Here is a 19,965-nt window from a genome sequence, read left to right as displayed (position 1 = left end):
AACATCTCTTACTCTTAAAGTATTACGACTTTTCCACATTTTCAGTGTGATAGAAGTGTTAGTTTCTGTGCCTTGTGCCTGTTTACACTTGCTTGAAAGTCACGCGGACGGTCTGTGTGACACAGTCATTTCTGATAAATTTTGTTCGGAGTAACCCTGAAATATTTCGTAAAATCTCTAGGAAACCCTTTCTTGGCTAACTCATATTAGGTTTTCGTGGAACCCCTACCTGAATGACACATTATCTACCTTGACAATCGGAATGCATTAGGCAGTGATGAGGTGGAGGCTGACTCCATACTCAGTTTCTTGTGTAGATATGATACAGCCCAATAGGCTCAGGAACCTGTACACCTGTTGATTAACAGTTGAGAGGCGGGACCAAAGAGTCAGAGCTCAACCCCCGCAAGCACAATTAGGTGAGTACATTAGGTTCGACAGGACACATTTCAAAACAAATTGTCCAACATTTCTGGACCAGTGCTTCGCTGACAACCTCTGTGCGAATCACAACTCTGTAAATGCTTCACCCACGTACTTCAAATAATTGCCAACAAAACCTAAACACGAAATTTAACCTAACCTGTGCCTAACTATATTCAGAACTTGAATTCATAATAGTATTCATTTATATTTGACAACAAACCTATTTTTAATACACAATACATTCAAATGGATGAATGCGTCTTGAGAAACAACAGCCGCTTTAACGAGCCTATCCTAATAAGAGGTTGTTGGTTGGCAATCACTGCTGTTCTGGGATGGTATACACTATGACTCTATGGGATGATTACACCTGACTCACGTGTAATTCTGTCTGGCTCTCTTTAATGAGGCTCTGTTTCCCTCTGATCCTAGCTCTCTCTCTCTACTTTTGCCCGGCTCTTTTCTTTCCTCTCCTGTGCTGCTCTCCACTGACGGGCGGGACCAAAGAGCCAAAGCTCAACCCCTGCAAGCAGTTAGGTGAGTACTCTTAAACCAAGAAGTTACTTCTTCTTGAGTGGGATGTACAGCTCCGTGGCATCTGTAGTTGGCCTAGGGTGATATTTGACAAGCCGTAGGTTACCTGTCCCCGTCGAGGACACTATAGAGATGGTGGCCCTAGGGTAAATTTGGATATTTAAGCTAATTAGGCGGTCTCTTTCCCAACATTGAAAAACTAAATAGTTTGTCATATATAAAATACATTTTCTATGATTGCTTCTCGCCGAAGAAAATATACAAAACGGTAATAGTTAGGTAAACGTAAGTAAAATATATTTTCGTTATTAACAACTCATTTTTTGTAGAAGAAGCTTAGTGGACTTATAGTCACCTAAAGACTAGCAAGATATGGGAGAATATATAATTGTTGGTGACAGCAAGCCACTTAAAACCCATTTATATAGGCGCATATATCCATCCGGAGCCGGTCGGCCGAGCGGACAGCACGCTGGACTTGTGATCCTATGGTCCTGGGTTCAATCCCAGGCGCCGGCGAGAAACAATTGGCAGAGTTTCTTTCACCCTATGCCCCTGTTACCTAGCGGTAAAATAGGTACCTGGGTGTTAGCTGTCACGGGCTGCTTCCTGGGGGGTGGAGGCCTGGTCGAGGACCGGGCCGCGGGGACACTAAAAGCCCCGAAATCATCTCAAGATAAGATCCATACGGCTCCAGATTTCATCCATCAACCCATGCCCGCCAAAAGCTAGGAGAACCTATTGCTATAATGCGTAGAATGTACAAAATATCGACTGTTTTACCTCCCCCAAAAAAGTTCCCGTTTTCTACTATTGAAATTCTAAAGGGCGAACCATTGAAAAAAATGACCATAAAAATAATAACCCGTTACAGGACTTGTAGAAGTGTCAACTTACATCTATTCATGTATCTCCGTCCTTTTCAAATATGGGGAACTGTAATGTGTTGTTAATTAACAGTAATATTAGGTGGGATTGCGTGAACAAAAAGGATGCTCTCAGACCTAATCAAATTAGGTTCGTATAGGCACTGAGATAAAAAGAATTATGATTCACCCAGACATATACAAACATTTACAAAGTTACGTAGTTACATAGTTTACATAGTGGAAAATATTAGAGGGGCTGGTCCCAAACCTGCACACAGAAGTAACACCACATGAGACCAGAAGTCATGGCAGGATGTGCAGAATACCCCCGTTGAAAAGCAGAGGTGCAACAGGTACTCTGAGAGAACTCTATCAACATCAGAGGCCCGAGACTGTTCAACACGCTTCCACTACACATAAGGGACATAACTGGCCGACCCCTCACAGTGTTCAAGAGAGAACTATAACATCAGAGGCCCGAGACTGTTCAACACGCTTCCACTACACATAAGGGACATAACTGGCCGACCCCTCACAGTGTTCAAGAGAGAACTATCAACATCAGAGGCCCGAGACTGTTCAACACGCTTCCACTACACATAAGGGACATAACTGGCCGACCCCTCACAGTGTTCAAGAGAGAACTATCAACATCAGAGGCCCGAGACTGTTCAATACGCTTCCACTACACATAAGGGGCATAACTGGCCGACCCCTCACAGTGTTCAAGAGAGAACTATCAACATCAGAGGCCCGAGACTGTTCAACACGCTTCCACTACACATAAGGGACATAACTGGCCGACCCCTCACAGTGTTCAAGAGAGAACTATCAACATCAGAGGCCCGAGACTGTTCAACACGCTTCCACTACACATAAGGGGCATAACTGGCCGACCCCTCACAGTGTTCAAGAGAGAACTATCAACATCAGAGGCCCGAGACTGTTCAACTCGCTTCCACTACACATAAGGGACATAACTGGCCGACCCCTCACAGTGTTCAAGAGAGAACTATCAACATCAGAGGCCCGAGACTGTTCAACACGCTTCCACTACACATAAGGGACATAACTGGCCGACCCCTCACAGTGTTCAAGAGAGAACTTGACAAACACCTCCAAAGGATACCTGATCAACCAGGCTGTGACTCATACATCAGGCTGCGAGCAGCTGCGTCAAACAACCTGGTTGACCAGTCCAGCAAAAAGGAGACCTGGTCAAGGACCGGACCGCGCAGACGTTGAGCCCTGAAATCATCGCAAGGTAAGGTAGTTAATGCAAAATGCATCTGGATCTTTATAACAGTCCACGAAGAAGAGTTTCAGTAATTGTCAATCTCATCAAATTAAATAATAGACTAACAGCTAGTATAACTTAAGGACTCGAGAAAATCTTAAATTAAATAATCAAATGACCATAAGTGAAAATGGATGTCTAATAACAGTGAATACTGTAATTAAGCACGAAAAAATAGTTTCTGCTAAACCTTGAAAGGGATAACGAGCCGCGGAGATACTCAGCCACTCTCGTAATCACATGAACCTTGTGAACATAGCGAGCAAACACCTCGAGGCGATGTCCACTTATTGTTAAACCAAGATTTAGCCAATACAGTAGCCTCGATCGTCAGTTGAATTTCCAAAACCAATAAAGCTATATCTTCTCTCCCAGACAAAGCCACTGGAGTATTGAGGAACCTTATATATAAAGCTTGAGGGACATTTAAGGCTAAGAATACTACAGGTTTCTGTTCCACTCTTGGAAAAATATTAAGTAGAATAGTTAGAGGAATTAGAGTTTGTTGATAGGTCGATACAGCATCAGTCTCACACACTTGGGGTCCACGATTCGAATCTCCAAGAGCCCAGGTGAGAGTAGTAGATATATATATATATATATATATATATATATATATATATATATATATATATATATATATATATATATATATATTTCATTGAATATGACCGCATATTCTGTATTATTTTCTGGTTTAGGGCTTCTATCCCTCTAACTATTTTCTTAGCTTCAGGGCTTAATTGAAATAGGAGTTCTCCAAAACTCATTTTCGTACTTTTAAGGTGAAGAAAAGAAGTGATTTACTATAGAGTGTATTACACTTATTTGTATAATTAGCACGACGTTTCGAACCTCCATGGTTCATTCTCAAGTGAACAGATCTTACAATACTAGTTGATTTTATACCCGCATTAGGTCAGGTGATAATACAATGAAGGTGAAAACATGGGGGGATACATAAGGGATAAACATAGGGGCTGCAGAAGGCTTATTGGCCCATACGAGGCATCTCCTATCTAAACACAAAGATTAATCCTATTTAGATAGGAGATGCCTCGTATGGGCCAATAAGCCTTCTGCAGCCCCTATGTTTATCCCTTATGTATCCCCCCATGTTTTCACCTTCATTGTATTATCACCTGACCTAATGCGGGTATAAAATCAACTAGTATTGTAAGGTCTGTTCACTTGAGAATGAACCATGGAGGTTCGAAACGTCGTGCTAATTATACAAATAAGTGTAATACACTCTATAGTAAATCACTTCTTTTCTTCACCTTAAAAGTACGAAAATGAGTTTTGGAGAACTCCTATTTCAATTAAGCCCTGATGCTAAGAAAATAGTTAGAGGGATAGAAGCCCTAAACCAGAAAAAAATAAATACAGAATATGCGGTCATATTCAATGAAACATGTTTGAAAGAAAACCTGCTGCCAGTATACACCAATATATATATATATATATACAACAATATATATATATATATATATATATATATATATATATATATATATATATATATATATATATATATATATATATATATATATATATATATATATATATTAGTATATTTTGGTAGCAGTCTTTCCTGTAGACATATATTATTAAATATGACCGAAAAAGTAAGATTAATAATTCTAACACGAATTTTCTCAATCTTTCGTACATTACGCTTCACTGTTGGAGGTAAATCAAAAATCACTTCTCCAAAATTCATTTTTATTTCTAGTCTGACGCGACACGGGCGCGTTTCGTAAAACTTATTACATTTTCAAAGACTTCACAAATACACAACTGATTAGAACTTACGTATCTCTGCTATTATATCTACATTTGAGTGAGGTGGGAGGGATGACGTGGCATATAGTGATGTGGCATTAACACAAGACAGAACATGAGGGGATATTAATAGGGTATTAAAAGTATCAACACAAGACAGAACACGAAACATTGGGTATTGAATAGAAGTGTTTGTAGAAAGCCTATTGGTCCATATTTCTTGATGCTTCTATATTGGAGCGGAGTCTTGAGGTGGGTAGAATATAGTTGTGCAATAATTGGCTGTTGATTGCTGGTGTTGACTTCTTGATGTGTAGTGCCTCGCAAACGTCAAGCCGCCTGCTATCGCTGTATCTATCGATGATTTCTGTGTTGTTTACTAGGATTTCTCTGGCGATGGTTTGGTTATGGGAAGAGATTATATGTTCCTTAATGGAGCCCTGTTGCTTATGCATCGTTAAACGCCTAGAAAGAGATGTTGTTGTCTTGCCTATATACTGGGTTTTTTGGAGCTTACAATCCCCAAGTGGGCATTTGAAGGCATAGACGACGTTAGTCTCTTTTAAAGCGTTCTGTTTTGTGTCTGGAGAGTTTCTCATGAGTAGGCTGGCCGTTTTTCTGGTTTTATAGTAAATCGTCAGTTGTATCCTCTGATTTTTGTCTGTAGGGATAACGTTCCTATTAACAATATCTTTCAGGACCCTTTCCTCCGTTTTATGAGCTGTGGAAAAGAAGTTCCTGTAAAATAGTCTAATAGGGGGTATAGGTGTTGTGTTAGTTGTCTCTTCAGAGGTTGCATGGCTTTTCACTTTCCTTCTTATGATGTCTTCTTTTCCACAGCTCATAAAACGGAGGAAAGGGTCCTGAAAGATATTGTTAATAGGAACGTTATCCCTACAGACAAAAATCAGAGGATACAACTGACGATTTACTATAAAACCAGAAAAACGGCCAGCCTACTCATGAGAAACTCTCCAGACACAAAACAGAACGCTTTAAAAGAGACTAACGTCGTCTATGCCTTCAAATGCCCACTTGGGGATTGTAAGCTCCAAAAAACCCAGTATATAGGCAAGACAACAACATCTCTTTCTAGGCGTTTAACGATGCATAAGCAACAGGGCTCCATTAAGGAACATATAATCTCTTCCCATAACCAAACCATCGCCAGAGAAATCCTAGTAAACAACACAGAAATCATCGATAGATACAGCGATAGCAGGCGGCTTGACGTTTGCGAGGCACTACACATCAAGAAGTCAACACCAGCAATCAACAGCCAATTATTGCACAACTATATTCTACCCACCTCAAGACTCCGCTCCAATATAGAAGCATCAAGAAATATGGACCAATAGGCTTTCTACAAACACTTCTATTCAATACCCAATGTTTCGTGTTCTGTCTTGTGTTGATACTTTTAATACCCTATTAATATCCCCTCATGTTCTGTCTTGTGTTAATGCCACATCACTATATGCCACGTCATCCCTCCCACCTCACTCAAATGTAGATATAATAGCAGAGATACGTAAGTTCTAATCAGTTGTGTATTTGTGAAGTCTTTGAAAATGTAATAAGTTTTACGAAACGCGCCCGTGTCGCGTCAGACTAGAAATAAAAATGAATTTTGGAGAAGTGATTTTTGATTTACCTCCAACAGTGAAGCGTAATGTACGAAAGATTGAGAAAATTCGTGTTAGAATTATTAATCTTACTTTTTCGGTCATATTTAATAATATATATATATATATATATATATATAGTTATATAGTTATATAAATATATATAGTAGAGATACTAGACCAACAAACTATATATATCTAAGTAGAGCTATATATAATTCCTTGTCCTAGCAGTGTTTCTGTCATTTGTCCTGAGCACTGATCAGTACGAAGCAGTTCCAATTTATATCCACCCAAATATAATGTGTAACCTACGCCTGAAACAACTCAAGCCGACCCCACATCAATTATGTTACCCGGTAATTTGCTCCATAAATAAACCACCATTATTTCCAAATCAGCATTTACCCATTTCTTGAATTTAAAATTAATCAATTTATATCCACTATTTCGTGTTCTCTCTTGTGTTGAGATGTATAAACCCCGCTGTTATGCTACAATGAAAATAATATTTCATTATACCTTACGAAATAACTTATCATTATACTAAATATGTTATTACATCTCGAGAAATAACGTGAAAATTGCGTTATTTAACTCAAATTGCGTCATTATTTAAATTGCGTTTTTTTATTGCGTTAACGCGACGTTCTACCTTAAAATTGCGTTGAAGAAAAGATTCAGACCCCACAAAAGATTCAGACCCCCACAAAAGATTCAGACCCCCACAAAAGATTCAGACCCCCACAAAAGATTCAGACCCCCACAAAAGATTCAGACCCCCACAAAAGATTCAGACCCCACAAAAGATTCAGACCCCCACAAAAGATTCAGACCCCCACAAAAGATTCAGACCCCCACAAAAGATTCAGACCCCACAAAAGATTCAGACCCCCCACAAAAGATTCAGACCCCCACAAAAGATTCAGACCCCCACAAAAGATTCAGACCCCCACAAAAGATTCAGACCCCCACAAAAGATTCAGACCCCCACAAAAGATTCAGACCCCCACAAAAGATTCAGACCCCACAAAAGATTCAGACCCCTACAAAAGATTCAGACCCCACAAAAGATTCAGACCCCCACAAAAGATTCAGACCCCCACAAAAGATTCAGACCCCACAAAAGATTCAGACCCCCACAAAAGATTCAGACCCCACAAAAGATTCAGACCCCACAAAAGATTCAGACCCCCACAAAAGATTCAGACCCCCACAAAAGATTCAGACCCCACAAAAGATTCAGACCCCACAAAAGATTCAGACCCCCACAAAAGATTCAGACCCCCACAAAAGATTCAGACCCCCACAAAAGATTCAGACCCCCACAAAAGATTCAGACCCCCACAAAAGATTCAGACCCCCACAAAAGATTTAGACCCCCACAAAAGATTCAGACCCCCACAAAAGATTCAGACCCCCACAAAAGATTCAGACCCCCACAAAAGATACAGACCCCCACAAAAGATTCAGACCCCCACAAAAGATTCAGACCCCCACAAAAGATTCAGACCCCACAAAAGATTCAGACCCCCACAAAAGATTCAGACCCCCACAAAAGATTCAGACCCCCACAAAAGATTCAGACCCCACAAAAGATTCAGACCCCCACAAAAGATTCAGACCCCCACAAAAGATTCAGACCCCCACAAAAGATTCAGACCCCCACAAAAGATTCAGACCCCCACAAAAGATTCAGACCCCCACAAAAGATTCAGACCCCCACAAAAGATTCAGACGGCAAACAGCAAGTTCAAAATAATGAACAAATTCATGCCAAAATCTACCAAAAAAAAAATATTGGGTACTCGGTTCCTTGGGGGAACCACGAACGGTTCCAGAACTATGGAAACCTGGTTGATACCTGGTTGATACCTGGTTGATACCTGGTTGATACCTGGTTGATGGGGTTCTGGGAGTTCTTCTACTCCCCAAGCCCGGCCCGAGGCCAGGCTTGACTTGTGAGAGTTTGGTCCACCAGGCTGTTGCTTGGAGCGGCCCGCAGGCCCACATACCCACCACAGCCCGGTTGGTCCGGCACTCCTTGGAGGAATAAATCTAGTTTCCTCTTGAAAAACCTGTTCATTCTTTCAAGAAAAGTTCCACGAAAAGCCACACAAGACATGTCGGTGTTGACTGGAGAAAGCAGCTCAGACGTGGAGCCTCCAGCAACCATTACTGGTTGCCTACTACCAACCATTACACATAAAGGGGGAAAAAAAATAGATTTACTGATTAGTTATAGTCTGCTTTAATTCCCTTTGTCTGCTCCATAGACTGTCCTCAGACCACCCACTACACGCAGACCGCCCACCCACCACCAATCACTGCCTCTCTACCCGCATGTAATTTTCCGATCGATCCCTCATTTTTTTTTCCCCCGTAAGAAAAGCTTAATTCTCGATCGTCTCCTCAGAGATGGAACAGCTAGGATTTTTGGGGGGAATATATTTACAGGTTTTAATTCATCTTTTGCTTTCTGTTTGGCGATATATTTTTCCTGGCAGGGATATGTGCTCTTTGGTGAGTCTTTTGAGCCGCTTAGTGAGTCTTTTGAGCCCCTTCGTGAGTCTTTTGAGCCCCTGGCTGGCTCTGTTGTTCACAAGAGCACCACTTAGGCGGTGGACGAGTGTCTAATGCTTGCAGGCAAGTTTCAGTTAGGTTATATTCAATGCTTGCCTGCCAGGTTAGATGTCAGGATAAGAGATAGATGTCAGGATAAGACACAGATGTCAGGATAAGAGACAGATGTCAGGATAAGCGACAGATGTCAGGATTATCGACAGATGTCAGAATTAAGCGACAGATGTCAGGATAAGCGACAGATGTCAGGATAAGCGACAGATGTCAGGATAAAAGAAGAGACGTCAGGATACAAGTGCAATGTCAGGTCAAATATAAACACCCCTACACCCAAGGGCTGACACAAGGTCATGTGCTGTATCTGAGGATAGTTTGACCTGGGGAAAGGTCACCTCACCAGAGCTTAAACTGCCCCTAACGATGGGCGTGGGTACACCCGTCTTAGCATCAGGTCAAGGGGTCAACGGCCTAGTTTAAAAGCTAGTTAAGAGAGGCCCGGCGGCTGTTAGTGAGCAAACACATTTACAACTGCTGGTCGGGGGGTTGGGTTGATATTGGTCATTTTACAGATGCGAACGCGATGCCCATATTCCGTCCCCCAGTACCCAACCAGGAGGCCTGGTCGACGACCGGGCCGCGGGGACGCTAAGCCCCGGAAGCACCTCAAGGTAACCTCAAGGTAAGGTAACCCACCTGAGGGCATTCCAGGCTGTGTAATTACTCATCTGAGGTGATCCTAGTCTGCGTAATTACCTACCTGTATTATGATGGATAAAAACTAATTTTATAAATTGGATAAGTTTAGATTTAGGAAAGACTTGGGTAATTACTGGTTCGGTAACAGGGTTGTTGATTTGTGGAACCAATTACCGCGTAACGTGGTGGAGGTGGGGTCCCTCGATTGTTTCAAGCGCGGGTTGGACATGTTTATGAGTGGGATTGTGTGGTTATAGCTGCCTAACTATAGCTATAGTTATAGAGCTGCCTCGTATGGGCCAATAGGCCTTCTGCAGTTACCTTGTTCTTATGTAATTAATACTGATGGGTAAATTTTGTATCCGAGAGAGAGAGAGAGAGAGAGAGAGAGAGAGAGAGAGAGAGAGAGAGAGAGAGAGAGAGAGAGAGAGAGAGAGAGAGAGAGAGAGAGAGAGAAAGGAAGAGCTAGGAAGGGAAAGAAGAGACAGAGAGGGAGAGAAAACAGAGCCTCCATTAACCTAATTACCGGAAGGCAGGTAACTAATCCATAGGAAATGACTACTAATTACTCGGTCACCAATCCAGGTATGAGCTACTCACAGCACCTCGCAAACCCTCACCTGTCTAAACTTCCCCCATGAATTAAACAGGACCATAAATTCTTACTCAGGACCTAAACACCATAGACGTTCCAACACCAACTTCACCTCTCAGCTCTTAAAAACAACAGACTCCTGTTACTTAGATTCATAATCTTAAAATATTATCTTGAACGTGATGTTATGGGAATTAAATACAGTAAAAAAATTATTTAGCACAAGCATTGTGTGATGAAATGATCAGCCAGGTCTGTGGGGTCAGAGGTCAGTAATTAGAGTCGAAAGTTGTTAATTGGGGGTCAAAGGTCATTGTTATAGGAATCGTATATTGTCTCCGCTGGCAGGCTTGAGGCATAAGCATGCTTTGTAAGTTACTGTAATGAATAGCGGTAATTATATTGTGATTACTGAGATTACTTTCATCTGAGCCATCAAAACACACACACACACACACACACACACACACACACACACACACACACACACACACACACACACACACACACACACACACACACACACACACACACACACACACACACACACACACACAAATGGAATGCATTAGGAAGTGATGTGGTGGAGGCTGACTCCATACACAGTTTCAAGTGTAGATATGATAGAGCCCAATAGGCTCAGGAACCTGTACACCAGCTGATTGACAGTTGAGAGGCGGGACCAAAGAGCCAGAGCTGAACCCCCGCAAGCACAACTAGGTGAGTACACACGCACACGCACGCACACACACACACACACACACACACACACACACACACACACACACACACACACACACACACACACACACACACACACACACACACACACACACACACACACACATGAAGGAGGTGGTGTAAGGTGGCAATATCGTGACAGGGTTGCCACATAGCAACAGCCATGCGATGCTCACATTGCATGATGCAAGCTGGGGGGGGGTGTGGGGTCCCCTGCTACTCACAGGACTGGTGTGGGTCTACTACTTCTCACACGATGGATATGCGGTCCACTACCACTCACAGGATGGGGTATAAGGTTGCTACCGCTCACAGGATGAGTATGAGGTCCATTAATTACCACTCACAGGATAAGTATGACGTCCACTATCGCTCACGAGATGGGGTCACTCCCACTCACAGGATGGGTATGATGCCCACTACCCCTCACAGGATGGGTATGATGCCCACTACCCCTCACAGGATGGGTATGATGCCCACTACCCCTCACAGGATGGGGTGGTGGGGGTGTCCCCTCACAGAGTGAAGACATGGTTCATGCTAAACGAACCCAACCGAACATATCATCTCACGATTAGCAAATACCACCTTGGTGGCCAATGACCCGGCTTGACCTGACCTTGGTCGACCTGACCCCAGGTACCTGACCCGCCCATGTCATTGTCAGCTGCGGCCTACACAGACTGACCCTTTCCTCAGCACCTGGGCCGGAATTGGCAGTTCCCAGGTACCATGCTGAGCGGGAATTAATCGTTCGAATCTAAAAATGGGTTTAAAGTTATCTCAATTGGTTGTGTGTATTTAAAAGTGGATTGGAGTCTGCCGCGCTCAGATGATAATCTAATATTCATTCGATTTGCTGGGGACAGGAAGCCTGGGTATGTTTATAGGTTTCAGGGATAAATCAAGGTCTTGTTAAGGTCGAATTACTGACCTTTTCTAGCATGCTATCCCATAACAGTCGGCGGGTACCCATTTACTGCTGGGTGAACAGAGGCAGCAGGTGAAAAGGAAACGTGCTCAACCCTTTCTATTCCGGTCTGGAATCGAACCCGGAATTCCCGATTGTGAGCCGAGAACGAAGCCAACTGTGACACTTTAAACTGACTGTTTTCTTGACGTGGCCTGGACGGTAGAGCGACGGTCTCGCTTCATGCAGGTCGGCGTTCAATCCCCGACCGTCCAAGTGATTGAACACCTCAGGAGGACGGATACAGCAGCGTACCTTAACCTGTTAGACAGACCTCATGGTCTTACTGTAATATGTAACTTAGAGTACAGTCACTCCTGAGTACTCAGACGCCTTACCCTACTAACTTTCCCTAGAACACGACTCGCCGATGGGATTTACTACCAGGTTCTCAATTACTTCTGGGTGAACAGGGGCGAGTAGGTATAAAGTGGTTCCTAGACAATCCTTCCCAGGTTTTGTAGCGGAGGGAATGAGTATATCGTGTACTCACCTAGTTGTGTTTGCGGGGGTTGAGCTCTGGCTCTTTGGTCCCGCCTCTAAACCGTCAATCAACTGGTGTACAGATTCCTGAGCCTACTGGGCTCTATCATATCTATCGTGTGTGTGTGTGTGTGTGTGTGTGTGTGTGTGTGTGTGTGTGTGTGTGTGTGTGTGTGTGTGTGTGGGTGTGGGTGTGGGTGTGTGTGTGTGTGTGTGTGTGTGTGTGTGTGTGTGTGTGGGTGTGGGTGTGGGTGTGTGTGTGTGTGCGTGTGGGTGTGGGTGTGTGTGGGTGGGTGTGGGTGTGTGTGGGTGTGTGTGGGTGTGGGTGTGTGTGTGGGTGTGTGTGTGGGTGTGTGTGTGGGTGTGTGTGTGTGGGTGTGTGTGTGGGTGTGTGTGGGTGTGTGTGTGGGTGTGTGTGGGTGTGTGTGTGGGTGTGTGGGTGTGTTTGGGTGTGTGTGTGTGTGTGTTTACTATTTGTGTCTGCAGAGTCGAACAATTAGCTCTTGGACCCCGCCTTTTTAACCGATCTATTTCTCCTCTATTATGGTTACTACATATATTTCTAACACACACACACACACACACACACACACACACACACACACACACACACACACACACACACACACACACACACACACACACACACACACAGAAGAAGCAGCCCGTGGCAGCTGTCTAACTCCCAGGTACCTATAATTATTAAGGCAACAAACGCTCTATAACGAGTGACCGCTTAAGTGCAAGCTTCAAAAGCCTGCCATATTTGCTGTTGCATTCATCTTGAGGTCACCAGCTCTCAGCTCTTGACCTTCGAGGCCTTGCGTCGGGGTTTTTAAGTGTTTGTGTAAACAATTCTCCCTCGTCTGGTGTTGCTTAGTCGTTGCCTCTAGTGGGTGGTTCGTGGTGATTGGGTCGTTACAGTTAGCTTTTGTTAGTTAATGAGTGGTTATACGTGTTTTTGGTCTTTTAATTAATCACAAAGTGATTGATTAAAAGACCAAAACCAATCAATCACAAGGTGATTGACAATCAATCAATTGTCACACAATTGATGTGACACAATCACAAGATCGAGTGACAATCAATCACCAGGTGATTGACAATCACAAGGTGATTGATTGATGGCAGTTGATGGATGTGTGCCAAAGGATGAGGGAAGTATTGCTTATATTAAAATAAAAATATTAATACAAATATTAGTAATTACAATAAATTAATAATTGGTAGTCGCTGTAAATTAAGCTAAGGAGAGGTGAAAAAAAAATTCTAATCAATTTAAATTTTAAAACCTGGTGTTTGACCAATCAGATTCAAACAAAATTTCATATGTCAGCCAATCAGAGAACGATTGGCTGAGTCAAATTTCTTCCATTTTCTCCTTGTTGTAGGAAGAATAAATATTTTGATTATATGAACAAATCCTCAAGGGCCGTGATGAGGATTCGAACCTGCGTCCGGGAGCATCCCAGACACTGCCTTAATCGACTGAGCTACGATTTTTTTTTTTTATATACATAGAGTGGGGTGCCTTGCTTCTCGGTGTATATAAACAAAAAGTTTATATCAGTCTTGAACATAGTCCAGGAACCAGATTCACGAAGCAGTTACGCAAGTACTTACGAACGTGTACATCTTTCCTCAAATTTTGATGGATTTTGTTACATTTATTAAACAGTTTACAAGCATGAAAACTTGCCAATCAACTGTTGTTATTGTTATAAACAGCCTCCTGGTGCTTCGGAGCTCATTAACTGTTTAATAATTGTAAACAAAGCCGCCAAAGATTGAGAAAAGTTGTCCAGGTTCGTAAGTGCTGGCGTAACTGCTTCGTGAATCTGGCCCCAGGTTCGTAAGTGCTGGCGTAACTGCTTTATGAATCTGGCTCATGGTTCGTAAGTGCTTGCGTAACTGCTACGTGAATCTGGCCCATGGTTCGTAAGTGCTAGCGTAACTGCGTCGTGAATCTGGCCCATGGTTCGTAAGTGCTTGCGTAACTGCTTCGTGAATCTGGGGGTGGAGGCCTGGTCGAGGACCGGGCCGCGGGGACACTAAAAAGCCCCGAAATCATCTCAAGATAACCTCCAGTCCTTCCTTTATCCAGTCGTCTCTACCTCTTACGGTGAGAGAGGAAGAGGGGGAGGGCCGGTATCTCTCTCCCTCTCTCTCCTCCTCCTCCTCCTCCTCCTCTCTCTCTCTCTCTCTCTCTCTCTCTCTCTCTCTCTCTCTCTCTCTCTCTCTCTCTCTCTCTCTCTCTCTCTCTCTCTCTCTCTCTCTCTCTCTCTCTCTCTCTCTCTCTCTCTCTCTCTCTCTCTCTCTCTCTCTCTCTCTCTCTCCTCTCTCTCCCTCAGTCTGGTGTTTACGCGTTAGTCCTTTAGGGTCTGAGTGATGACCTCTTCCCCTTATTGACTTATTTTCCTTGGGAGGGCGGAAAGTGGAGGTGTGAGGTGCCCTTGATAATGGAGTAATGACCCTTAACCCCCCTTAAACCCCCCACCGTAACCCCCCCCCCCCAACCACCTCCGTACCCCAGCTCCCCCCCTCCATAAATCCCATCTGTGTCCTTGTATACCTGGAATATCGGCCCCAATATCTATTTATATATTTAATGTATTTGCTTGTCTCTTCCTGTGCTTTCTGTATGTTTCTATACATATCAGAGTGTATATCTGTCTCTCCCGGTATTTAAATAGGTTAATTACTGATTTTCCTTTGTGTGTACAGGTGTTGGTACGGGCATTGTGGCTACCTTGTGTGTGTAGCTTCCGGGGCTCAATGGACCAGCGGCCCGGTCTCCGACCAGGCCTCCTTGTTGGTGAATTGGTCAACCAGGCTGTTAGACGCGGCTGCTCGCAGCCTGACTTATGAATCACAGCCTGGGTTTACCAGGATACATAAATTTTCCTAGATTTTTTTTATCATAATGTTTGTCCAACAGCAAACAGGTTAAACTCTATTAAAATGGCAACCAAAAGGCAGGGATTACCAGTCTTTTTTTAGCCACCAGTACCTTCCCAGTCACACAAAATCCCTCTCCCACACTCTCCCAATCCTCCCTTGTAATCTCCCTCCCTCCCTCTCTCTCATCAACAATACACACCTGAAGACGTCTGGTTCGTAAATTGAGCTTCACTCGAGGGTTCTGGGGTAGATACAGGAGGGTCGTACAGGACCAGAGTGCCAGGGGTACAGTGCCAGGGTGCCAGGGTGCGGTGTGGACTCAGCCGAGCTGTCTAGGTCACGTCTCTCCAACAAGGGGATTACCAATGAAGGTGTTTGTTGTTGTTAAAGATTCGCTACTTGGAACAAGCAGTTCCAAGCAGCACAGGCTATGGTGAGCCCGTAATATTGTGTGTTTGTTGTGAAATGATACGATTAGTTTCAGGCAATTGATCAGGGGGTTAAGTCTGCCGTGTCTGTTCAGCAGGTGTTCAAAAGTCTGTTATTTGATGACCGAACTACAGTTCAGAAGATGGAGAAGCGACGACGTTTCGGTCCGTCCTGGACCTTTTATCACGTCGTGTGTGTAATGGTCCAGGACGGACCGAAACGTCGTCGTGCCTTTACTTTCTAGTGTGTGGTCTGGTCAACATATTTCAGCCACGTTATTGTGACTCCTCGTCTGCACTTAAGTGTTATCTTGAGGTTATCTTGAGATGATTTCGGGGCTTTTTTTTTTAGCGTCCCCGCGGCCCGGTCCTCGAGCAGGCCTCCACCCCCAGGAAGCAGCCCGTGACAGCTGACTAACACCCAGGTACCTATTTTACTGCTAGGTAACAGGGGCATAGAGTGAAAAACTCTGTCCAATGTTTCTCGCCGGCACCTGGCATCGAACCCAGGACCACAGGATCACAAGTCCAGCGTGCTGTCCGCTCGGCCGACCGGCTCCCCCCTTCAGATAAGGATAAGAAGGTTAACACCAGGAACAAGACATCTTAGGAAGAAAGATTAAGAAAGCTTAGTACACATTCTCCTGGAAAGTGAAGACTAAGTTACAACAAGATTGAACCATATCAATATCTATAAGATCGAATATCTCTCTGTCTAAGGTTCGAGCCAGATATCAGGGCCTAGTCTCAGCCAAGTTTGGAGGAACTGGTGAGATTGGGGAAGGGATTGGGGACGACTAAGTGGGTGGGGGATTGGTCCCATTGCTCTCACTTGAAGGGGGGTTAGCTACCATGTCAACTCATCCCATGAAAAATGAAAGAAAACGCCTGGTTACTCTGTCGACTCTCAAGAGCGATGATTCTCAACTACAGCAGTGTCTGAAATTTTATGTATATTTCAGCCACAAGCTGTAGGATAATCGTCCGCGATGGAAGTCCAGAAGAACCCCTCTCTCTCTCTCATCTGCAACAGCAGCATCAGCAGCGCTGGTTACAGCATCTTAACTACCAATCATCTCCCCCCTACCCAATCACTCCTTCCAGGTCCAGGTGAGGCTGGTCCCCTAGTACTCACCTAGTGTACTCACAACTAGGTGAGTACACACCTTGTGCTTGCGGGGGTTGAGCTCTGGCTCTTTGGTTCCGCCTCTCAACCGTCAGTCAACTGGTGTACAGATTCCTGAGCCTATTGGGCTCTATCATATCTACACTTGAAACTATGTATGGAGTCAGCCTCCACCACATCACTGCCTAATGCATTCCACCTGTTAACTACTCTGACACTGAAAGAGACATTCTTGTGTTGTGTGTAAACACATACACAGAATGTTGAAATTGATGAATGTGTCCTGGGGGAGGAGAAGGGAGAGTGGGCACAGCCGCCGCTCTAACGAGCCTGGCCAGAGGACAGGTAGTATATACAACTAATCACCAACAGAACCTAAAGACCTGACAAATTTTCACTTAAATATGCACAATATGTTAATATATATATATAATAATATTAATCTATATATGAGAATATTCCTATTTGGAATGATGAGCGTCTTAAGATTGATGAATGTATCGTTGGGGACGAGTATTGAATACTCATGAATACGGGTACTCATGAATACGGGTACTCATGAATACGGGTATTCATGAATACGGGTACTCATGAATACGGGTACTCATGAATACGGGTACTCATGAATACGGGTACTCATGAATACGGGTACTCATGAATACGGGTATTCATGAATACGGGTATTCATGAATACGGGTACTCATGAATACGGGTACTCATGAATACGGGTACTCATGAATACGGGTACTCATGAATACGGGTACTCATGAATACGGGTACTCATGAATACGGGTATTCATGAGTATATGGGTTGAATACACTACCCATCACACCACAAATACTTACCAAGATACCCTAAACTAGGTACTTTACAAAGTATACTGTACTTTTATGTAAAAGTATACAGCAGTTTACATAATTACTGTTACAGTATACATACTATTAAATATCAAATTAATTTACCTGTGAGAAAATGAGGATTATAAGTACACAGTGTGAGTAAAATTTATGAGTGCTTCTGTGAGTGTGGCTCAGCCTGAAAGAGCGTAAGCAGGAGGACGAATTAAACTTCTGAGCAAACTCAGGTTTACAGATTGGTAAACCTAACAGGTATTCTGTTTTAATCTGTTTACTTAAACTTAACTATTCATTTAATCTTTCCAAGTAACAGATGACAGCTAAATGAGGAGCTGTAAGAGGAATACTGTAGAGTGGATTAGAGATTCTTAAGGATTGGGATTAGAGATTCTTAAGGATTGGGATGACAATACTCTACTTGAGAATCAGGCCAACTAACCCGGGGGCTTACAGGAACAACAGACAGGAATTGGCCTTAAGTGATTGGGCTTAAGTCCCGCAGATGTTATGATGAGGAATGCTCGCAGAGGGTAGGTCCGGGGATGGGGGATGGGGGAAGGGGGGAGGGAGAGAGAGAGAGAGAGAGAGAGAGAGAGAGAGAGAGAGAGAGAGAGAGAGAGAGAGAGAGAGAGAGAGAGAGAGAGAGAGAGAGAGAGAGAGAGAGAGAGAGAGAGAGAGAGAGAGAGAGAGAGAGAGAGAGAGAGAGAGAGAGAGAGAGAGAGAGAGAGAGAAAGAAAAGTCTGTCTGTGTACACAGCTGTGAGATTAGTTCTTCTGTCACCTATTATAATTGGTTTATGGCTTTACAAGTTGCTTTCTCACCAATTATCACACTCACTCGTCTCTCTCTCTCTGTCTCTCTCTCTGTCTCTCTCTGTCTCTCTCTCTGTCTCTCTCTCTGTCTCTCTCTCTGTCTCTGTCTCTGTCTCTGTCTCTCTCTCTGTCTCTCTCTCTGTCTCTCTCTCTGTCTCTCTCTCTGTCTCTCTCTCTGTCTCTCTCTCTCTCTGTCTCTCTCTCTCTCTCTCTCTCTCTCTGTCTCTGTCTCTCTCTGTCTCTCTCTCTCTCTCTCTCTCTCTCTCTCTCTCTCTCTCTCTCTCTCTCTCTCTCTCTCTCTCTCTCTCTCTCTCTCTCTCTCTCTCTCTCTCTCTCTCTCTCTCTCTCTCTCTCTCTCTCTCTCTCTCTCTCTCTCTCTCTCTCTCTCTCTCTCTCTCTCTCTCTCTCTCTCTCTCTCTGTCTCTCTCTCTCTCTCTCCCTCCCTCTCTCTCACTCCACAAAACATGCGGCCGGCGGGTTCAAAGCGTATTTGCCAATACTGACATTAGGGGAGAATGAGTCTACTTTTTGCACTCAAATTAACTAACTACGCTCGAACTAAATCTCCAAATGTGCTTTAATTCCCTTCCACCCCATCCTCTAAACATTCCATTAATCACCGTGACCCCAAACACACCGAATCCAACCATAAACAGCCTAATTGTTCACCAAGTCCCGGGCTCACAATGTTGATATATTTTAAAAAAAAAAGTCATTAGACTATTAATAAACGATAAATTTAACGATTTATTAAACGATTAATAAAACGATATTAATAAAATAATATTAATAAGCGAGATATTAGTGTGAGTGACAATCTATTTTTGGTTCCTGGGGGCTCCGGGTGGTAGGATAGATTAGCGTCTATTACGGTCCAATAGTCTATTGTCTATTGTTCTATTGATATTGTCTATATATAGTCTATTGTTCCCCCACCCTCAGCCTGGCGGTGGGAGATGTTACCTGTCCTGAATGGTCTGTTCTCTGTGTCTCCCGCTGCTCAGCTGCTGCTCAGCTGCTGTTCTACTGCTTGTGTTTTGAGACTTCTTGCTTCTTGTGAGTCTCTCGTCTGCCACCAAACAACTTGTCACTATCGATAACAAGGTGTTACCACAGTATACCCGAGTATACTGTGAATCATTTACAGCTTCGTGTTGGGCTTCGGCCATACCGTAAACCCGATGATTGTTAAGGGTGTAATCACCCTTGACAATCAAACAGCTCTAGTGTGAAGTG

At 43.6% G+C, this 19,965-nt stretch overlaps 1 protein-coding gene across 1 annotated transcript; it reads left to right on the top strand.

The window, feature by feature from the left end:
- Nucleotides 1-1,092: 1,092 nt before the first annotated feature.
- LOC138354501 (neurofilament heavy polypeptide-like) lies at nt 1,093-8,419 on the top strand. The gene is made up of 2 exons (XM_069308860.1): nt 1,093-1,106; nt 7,210-8,419. Exons 1-2 carry the CDS (start codon nt 1,093-1,095, stop codon nt 8,417-8,419), a joined length of 1,224 nt encoding a protein of 407 aa, XP_069164961.1.
- The last annotated feature ends 11,546 nt before the right edge of the window (nt 8,420-19,965 follow it).

The sequence above is a fragment of the Procambarus clarkii genome, chromosome 63 (genome assembly GCF_040958095.1).
Source record: "Procambarus clarkii isolate CNS0578487 chromosome 63, FALCON_Pclarkii_2.0, whole genome shotgun sequence".
NCBI classification, from domain to species: Eukaryota; Metazoa; Arthropoda; class Malacostraca; order Decapoda; family Cambaridae; genus Procambarus; species Procambarus clarkii.
The sequence above is the reverse complement of the archived record's forward strand: the minus strand, read 5'-3'. Positions and strand labels throughout refer to the sequence as shown.